At 45.6% G+C, this 8,409-nt stretch overlaps 1 protein-coding gene across 1 annotated transcript in view; it reads left to right on the forward strand.

Moving 5' to 3' along the window:
- The first annotated feature begins 4,595 nt into the window (after positions 1–4,595).
- LOC109642509 (mRNA decay activator protein ZFP36L1) overlaps positions 4,596–8,409 on the forward strand; it is a 4,027-nt gene continuing 213 nt past the window's right edge. The window contains exons 1-2 of the mRNA XM_020107326.2: positions 4,596–4,990; positions 5,694–8,409. The exon at positions 5,694–8,409 is cut by the window's right edge and continues 213 nt beyond it. Of these exons, the coding sequence (XP_019962885.2) occupies positions 4,937–4,990; positions 5,694–6,911 (1,272 nt within the window). The 5' untranslated portion in view covers positions 4,596–4,936 and the 3' untranslated portion in view covers positions 6,912–8,409. The remainder of the gene's footprint in view (positions 4,991–5,693) is intronic.

Raw genomic sequence — 8,409 nt, forward strand, 5'->3', positions numbered from 1 at the left:
GGGGTTTTAGAGCATTTAGTTTGAAAACTGCGGAGCTGCTCTGTCGTCTGGACGAGCAGAAACAATGTGGTAGACGCTCACTTCTGTTTTCTGATCGGGTCTTTTCACGTCGGGCTCCTCTTCCAGACTGTTGACGTGTGGAGCGGATCAGATGTTATTCAAGAAATCTGCGAGAATTCCGCAACTAACAACACGAATGTTTCCTGTTCACACCTGCGAGAGTCTGTTCAGAGGAAGAAGTAAAATCAAAGAAATGAAAAGTGTCTCGTTGTTTATTTTATATCTCATTCTTCACTGTCCCTGAGATTCGTCCTCCACTAACAGATCTCTGTCCAAACCACACGCTCCGAGTTCTCAGTTCGTCCACGTGCCGTGTTTTTTTTTAACGTGTAAACCGTCACATGTTCGGAGGCAGCTTCACTGACAGACACTTGTTTTCCTCTGCTGCTGCGAAGCTTCAGACTCTGAGAGCTCCACCCTCGTCTCCACCCCAACCACTGCTAACTGACACCAGAGCCCGGCCAGTTTGTCCACATGTGATCAAACCTCTTCACGATGAGGGATCTGATATCAGAGCTCCGATAGTTTACATAAAATGCTATTGACTCTTTTTTAACACAATGTTGCACGAGGACTGGTCATTTTTCTCTTCTCGTATTTATTATAAAATAAATGAAATACTTGTATTTCTTATTTTTTATCTTGTATTTAACATTTTAAAAACTTCTGTTTTGCATTGTCTTATGTTGCTTTACACTTTTCTCATGATGCTTTTTATATTTGAAGTAAAGCACTTGGAATTGCCTCGATGTCGAGATGTGAAATACAAATAAACTTAGAATGTCTGTAGAGCTCAGACCTCCGCCAACAACCAGCAGTCGTGCTCAGTTCAAACTATCTGCATCAAATAATAATATGTATAATATAAACACTCACATACGTCAGTTCTCTGTTGTTTTCATCAAGATTCAGAACTAATTCTCTGCGGAAATGGTGAAAATGTTGTTGACAAACCAGCAAAATAACTCTTGTATTATTGATTAATTAATTATTTTCCCTTTTGTAACTTTCATTTGTATTTACTTTTATACTTAGGAAACCAGAGCATAACTGTGAGCTGGATGCAAAGTCATTGGATCTACTGTGAAGTTGTTTTGTGTGAAAAGTGAATGTTGACGGATGAAAACATGAAAATGATTCACTGCTTTAGTCACTGGGCTCCATGTGCTCTCTATCTTTTTATCTGTTATTGCTTTAACCACCATAATGAACACTTGACACACTGAGCTGGGCAACCACAGCAATACACAAGCAAACACACACACAGAGAGACACACACACACAGAGACACACACACACACACACACACACACACACACACAGACAGTTATGCTGGTTGTGTAAGAACAGATTCAGTTGTTGTGTCACTCAGAAGGTTCGACCACAACACCAGAGAGAGAGAGAGAAGCGATAACTGAAGATCTTATTGATCATTTAAAAATAATGTAGAACGTAGAGATCAGACTGTTCTGTTGTTCATGAAGAAAGAAAGAGAGAGAGACGTAACGGAAGTCAGTCTGTTACCAAATCAACCGACCACAGGGAGGAAACCACACTGGATTACAGTTATTTAACCCTGAACACACACACACACACACAGTAACGTATTATTGAGACGATGTGATAAGACGTGTTTTCTGTTGTACAGTTTGTTTACAGTGAACTGTCACTCACCACAGACCACAAACTGTTTGCGTTCGTCTTCCCTCAAACAAGCTCAAATAAATATTTGCCCCATTTGTAAGTGAACACACGTGAGTTCACACTGTGGAGTTTTCAGCTCCGGTCCAGAAACATCATCGTCCGCTCGTGAACGCCAAACGCAGCTGGAAACAATCTCTTCTTCTTTCTGTTTTTCCGACAATAAAACTGTTCGTCTCAGTCAACATCTGCTCAGCAGCATCACAGACACTGACTCTGCCGTTAGTTGGTGTCTCACGTCGTTCCACAGTCGACCAGGTATTAAAACGTAAAACACTGGTTTGACCAACACTTGGTTTGATTCAGTTTTACCAGCTGAGTCTCATTCTGTCCTGTTCACATGTCCTGTTGTCTAAACGTTTGGACCAACACGTTGTATTTAACTCGACCAACAAGTGTCCAGAGGCACAATACACAACAACAGCTTCAAACCACACCAGTGAGTTTCAGTCACTTCAGCCTGGTTCTAATAAACAAGCCTCAGACTCTCCTGAAGACAGAACACGTTTTAACGAGGGACGGAACTTCACATGTTTATTTGTTGTACACGTTCTTCACCGTCACTGAACGGGTGTTTGACAGTGAGCACTCAAGATGGCAGACACTGAGGATGAGCTTGTCCTCAGCGTTTATGCTCCCTTGGTCATCCTTTATCAACCTAATGAGTTATACATCCTGCAAACTGCTCAGGCCTCTGACAGGTCGTCAGGTGGACTGTTGTGTTGTCTTCCTCTTTAACGACCTTCTGAAGGCAGGAATGTTCCCATCACAGAATGCGGGCGGGGCAGTGGTGTTCCGGCTTCATGCCGTCAGTGGAGGTGGTTGCAGGGTGAGATCCACATCTGTACACGTCAGAGCTGTGATGTGATCGCAGGCACGTAACCTGAAATCACACTGTGGTGCAGCAACATGTCAGTTTGTTTGGTTTCTTCATGGAACCGTTTTAGAAATCTCTCACTGTGACTCTTCAAGTCAATCGTCCTCTTTGTTTTGAAGACGATGGTCAACACTTCACACTTTTCCATCCGTCAAGCATTGAATCATCGCTCCTGACCCGCATTTGCATTTCAACACAACAGCGAGCCGTGAAGTGAAAAACCGTGACGATGAGGACACCAGTGCTCAGGCGGAGGCAGGAGACCACTGACCCACATGTCTGGACTCTGTGGGGCCGTGAATATTAAATATAATCTCAGACAGACGTGATGTTTTCATACGTTCAGAAGCTTGAAATATAAAAACTGTCCTTCACATACATCTGACTGCAGCAGAGGACTTTTTTTGTCCTGAGCTTCAGAACAACAGAAGCTCTTTGTCTCGTTTAGTTTGTCTTGATTTCAACCAGTGACATCATCTTTGCCCCCGAGGCTCAGATCTATGTTCAAGAGCTTGAATAGATCGACTGAAGCTGCGCTCACAAAACAGGGCGGGGTGCGTTCGGGACAGGTCGTCAGTCTGACACATTCACTCTCCGTTTACACCTGTGGGCAGTTTGGTGTTTCCGATGGACGTGACTTTGGAAACCAGAGCAGACAACTGACACGTGGAAGACTGGAAGAGCCCTCCGTCAGTGTTGGGGATTGAACCATAATGTGAACAGAGAGAAAAAGATGCACGACCATCAAATCTAAGTTTCTCACAGAAATGGTTTCACTTCGTTCACAATTTATGACGAGACAGGAAGTCACAGGTGAGACGACAGTATTTCTCCTGAATATTATTACTACAGTAATGTGTCCCTCACCATACAGTCCACTGGGATTTCAGCATTTAGTCCATATGTTTGTTGTTCTATATAGTGGGCTCACTGTTTCCCACAATGCATCGTGATAATGTGTGTATAATGGTCACAGACTGGGATTGTGTCATCGTGGATCGGCCAACAGAACTGTGTGATGTGAAAAAGATGTGACTCAACAGAAGCAGCAGCAAATAGAAGATATTTTCTTTTCATTAATGAGGGAAAACGTCACAGAGATGATTATTGGTGCAGAGAAAATGAGACGATGATTTATTCTCATTTTGCAGATGAGCTCAGGATAAATTCTGTGAATCACAAACTTGTTCACAACTGGTGTAAAAACAGAAAACTTTGTTGTATTTGATCAGAATAGTTTTACTTGCTCAGTTCATATTAAATCCTGATTCTGTTTAAATACTTTATGAACACTGATATTGGAGAAACTTTGTGGTGAGACTCGGATCAGAAGTTCAAGACATTTCACTTCTTGTCCAGTTATATTTTTTATTCATAAAGAACATTTAAAAGCCTCAATAAAGTGCAAACCTCTGCAATGAAATGTGGATCTGGATTTGTAGCTGCAGCAAAGTGCACAGACGTCTGATCGTTTCAAAGATATAAATATAAATACAAATATTCAAAAACGTGAAAGAAAGTGAAATAATATTCATGGCTGCACACCTGGATACATTCGGAAGATTAAACTTAAGATTGAACAAAATAAGTTTCTGCGTGTTTTTAAAATATACTTTAAATCAGTTTTTACAGGATTTTAACTGCACCGATGTGTTCGGTGTTTGCAACACTCGTCATTGTCTCGTCAGCTGTATCGATGCTGAACAAAGTGAGGGGACGGCTAGTTGAAAAAAGAAGAATGCATCTTTAAGTATTCGGTAATGAATAGGTAGAAAAGTAGCTTCATTCAGCTCCCTCCTCTTCTTTCTGTGCCCACCCTGCCCCCCAGCACACCCTTACAATGCAGGACCCCTCCCCCACCCACCCAAAACACACACACACATTAACACACACTCCCTGCCCTGCCCCCTGAGGAACACAGGCGGGGGGGGGGGGGGTGTGCATGGGAGGGTTTCCCCAACTATTTAAGCAGATTCCAGCAGATGGTCCAGAAACTTTCCTCCTGGAGTCACGTCTCTCTTCCAGCTCCCTGACTCCTTCACTTCTCACCCCTCTCCTCCTTCAAACTCCACAAACCTGCAGCTTCTCTGACCCTGATCATCTCAAACAAACTTCAGAGGGACACACTCAAACTTTTTTTTTTTCTGCACCATTCCCCCAGTCCCTTCCTCTCTTGCCTCTGCTCCCCACGCAGACTTTGCTCAGCTCCCTCCCTTCTTTCTGGAGACAGAAACCTTTTTCCAACCTCTGGGATCAGACGTCGGGCTCCTGCGCTCTGCGGGGACAGTGGAGCCAACCATGCCCTCCGACTTTCTAACCCCATTCCTGGAACTGGATGAGGAGTTCTGCAAGGTGAGAGCAACCAAACGATCACTTACTACCTCTGCACCAACATGCAACTTATATCTACATCCTGTGTGATCATCCCGATGCCAGAGTAAAGTTTTAAAAGTCTCCTCTTGAGAAAATTGATGAACGTGACCAAAAATAAATTGTTTTCTTTTATATGACCTCATTAATTCTGTAAAAACTACAGATTGTCAATGTGACCATTTCTTGCAGTTTTAGCTTGAAAGCTCAAATGATGTTAAAACAAGTTGAAAATCTTTGAATCTACTTCAGATGAAAAAGTTTAACTCAACAGTGGGAAGTTTGTTTTAATTTCCTAAACTAGACTTAAAACAAGTCTTGATGTTTCACACGTTGATGTTTTATGTGTTTAAAATATCAATCTGAAGTAAAAAACAATATTTCTTCATGTTTTATGTACAAAAGAATGATTTGAATCTGTAAAACGGCTAAAAAAAAATGTTGAGCTCAAGCTTCTGTTACTTTGCAATCTAATCCGATCAGTTTCATCAAAAACCTTGTAATCCAACATTTAGTGAACAAAGATAAAACAAAGTCCAATTCTAAGCGTTCGTTTCATCAGACTTCTTTCAGTTGCCTGAGCTGCAGCTTTAAAACCTCCTTTCTTTTCAAACCGGCCGGCTGGTCTCGCCCCAGCGCTCGAGGAATGCAAAGAGCTCACATCTTCTCTTCTTTTGTGTGACAGAATTTCCGCGGCCTGGAGGCGACAGATGGCCCATCTGCCGGCTCAATGCAGCAACGGCAGCAGCACAGTCAAAGAGTCCTGGGCTTCCAGCGCCGCCACTCCCTCTGCCCCGTGACCCTCCCCAACTCCAAGTTCAACAGCAGCAGCAGCAGCAGCAGCAGCAGCTCGGAGGTGAACGACTCGGCCTGCTGGGGCCTGAGTGTGGCCTCCAACCAGTGGAGCAGGGACGGTCAGCTGCCCCGGTCCACACTCAGCCACATCCCCTTCAGAGTGGACCGCTCAGTCAGCATGATCGAGGGCCACGGCAGCAGCTTGGGAGTTAGAGAGGACAAAATGTCCAACATCACATCGCCAACAGTGCTGCTGCCTCCACCAGGCTTCAACATCAGCAGCACGTCCCTCTCCTCCCCTGTCGCCAGACCGACCGCCCCCTCACCTCACATCTCCACCCGGTACAAGACTGAACTCTGCCGCACCTACGAGGAGAGCGGGACCTGCAAGTACGGCGCCAAGTGCCAGTTTGCTCACGGCATGGACGAGCTGCGAGGCCTCAGCAGGCACCCCAAGTACAAGACGGAGCCCTGCCGCACTTTCCACACAATCGGCTTCTGCCCGTACGGCGCCCGCTGCCACTTCATCCACAATGCAGATGAGCTCAACGACGCCGCCCCCCCACAGAAGCAGAAGCCGAGGCCTCCCCTGCTGCGCCACAGTCTCAGCTTTGCAGGCTTCTCCTCCACACAGATTTTCCAACCAGTGGAGGAGTTGCAGCCTTCCTCCCTCCTCTTCACCAGAGCCTCCTCTGTATCCCCTCCTCCGTCCTCCACAGGGAGCCCAGAGCTCCTCTCCCCTCTCTTCCCTGAGCCAGGAGCACTGAAGCATTGCTCCTACCCCTTCTCAGGCATCACCGACCTGGCAGGCGACTGCGGTGACTCAGCTCTGCGCTTCTATGCTGTGAACGACTCCATCAACTCCAAGTGTCCCAACGCAAACTTCCCCTCCAAAAACCCGAACCTGCCCTACCACCTCCCCCAGCAGCTGCCAGTCTCCCTGAACGGCCTCTCCGGCCTTCAGCGCTGCTCCTCCGCAGACTCCCTCTCCGAGGAAGGCTACACCTCCTCCTGCTCCCTCAGCTCGTCCTCCAGCGGCACAGAGTCACCGAGCTTCGAGGGCCGACGTCTGCCCATCTTCAGCCGCCTGTCTGTCTCAGACGAGTAGGGGGGGGGGTTTTACTGTAGGGCTGAGTTTAATCAGGGATGGATGGTCTGATTGTTTTATCTCTCATGTCGCGTTTTCGACTCCGATGTCAAAACTAAACATTTTAAAACACACAAGATCAAAACAATTGTTTTTTTAAGTTCCTCGCCAAACGCAGCCCGGTAAACGTACCTAACTTCGTGCATATTGCATTTCTCATCCAAGCAGCTGTAGCGCTGCTCAGTGTTCGTCCAGTTTTAGCCGACTCCTCTTTTTGTTTTGTGCTTTATTGTTATTTTTGTAAGCTTGTTCCTTTCATGCCATTGTTACTGCTGTATACTGTTGTATACCCATTTTAGAGAATCCTCAGCGGGTACTTCACTAAGCTCAGCGTCCGACCTTCTGCTGCTCAGTGGGAAGTTCTGTGTGAGAACTTCCTGTACCCTGATTTAAGAAAGATGTTAAGATTAGTGCCGTTTGATGTATGACTGGCGAGATGTCCTCTTTTTTTAAAAGCAATATTGTTTGTCGCAGGTTTCTCATCGACAGTTCTCCGTCTGTCTGAAACTGTCTGTGAGGAAGTTAAATTACTGTTTGTGGTCTCTGCTCGGACCACAAGTGTAGGAAACCCACTGACTCTAGTTACCAAAGTTGATGTTAGAGCTCCCTAACCTCTTAGTACTGTTAACACTTAGCTTTGCCTTTAGCTGCCACAGTGTTTTGATCATTCTTATTATTGCTCAACACTTTTTAGACCTATTTATTGCTTTTTTTGAAAGATTTGCTGTTTGCTTTGTGATTGTGTTTATGTAAATGATGCCTGAGAAATTGTGCTTTACTGAAGCATCCATGACGTCCGTCCGCTTGGTTTACACGATCCAGTAGCTTTAAGAAGGCTCGAGGAGGGGGGAGGAGCGGAGGGAGACATTTTGGCATTCGACATGTATGTTGCCTTATGGGTCAATCGAGGCCTGGCAGGAATCAAGACTCGCTGTGTTCTCACGTCACCAGCAGCTCGATCCCTCGATTATATCAGCTGCTGTAACCTCTGGGAAACGTTATCAATCAGTCACATGAGCAATATTTCCTGCTGCTGGTGCGAGCACACACAGAGTCCACTCTCCTCTCCTCCGAGCCTCACACACGACTGTAATAACCTTGTTTTTATAGATGCTGTTATCTGAACACATGCTAAACGGGGTCTCCACACATTCAGGGCCTCGGTAGAAGTTACATCTCACATGATCGACCCGGTTCTGCGTCGTGGTGTTTAGTGTGCGCCTCCTCCTCTCTTGTGACGTCGACACACAGGTGAGGAGGTTTCGTTTGAAGTCGATCTTTTTAATCTATCAGAGTTGCCTTGATGACAATGTGTTTGTAGGTCGACGTCGTTGCACGCGAGCGAGCGAGCTCTGAGCGGCAGGTGAAATCAAGCGAGTTCAAATGAAATCAGGCGAAATGTTGTTTACCGTTTGTTTTTGCTCCACTTGCTCTGAGCAGCCCAGAGACGCTTCCTGTT

This window comes from Paralichthys olivaceus, chromosome 11 (genome assembly GCF_024713975.1).
Source record: "Paralichthys olivaceus isolate ysfri-2021 chromosome 11, ASM2471397v2, whole genome shotgun sequence".
NCBI lineage: Eukaryota > Metazoa > Chordata > Actinopteri > Pleuronectiformes > Paralichthyidae > Paralichthys > Paralichthys olivaceus.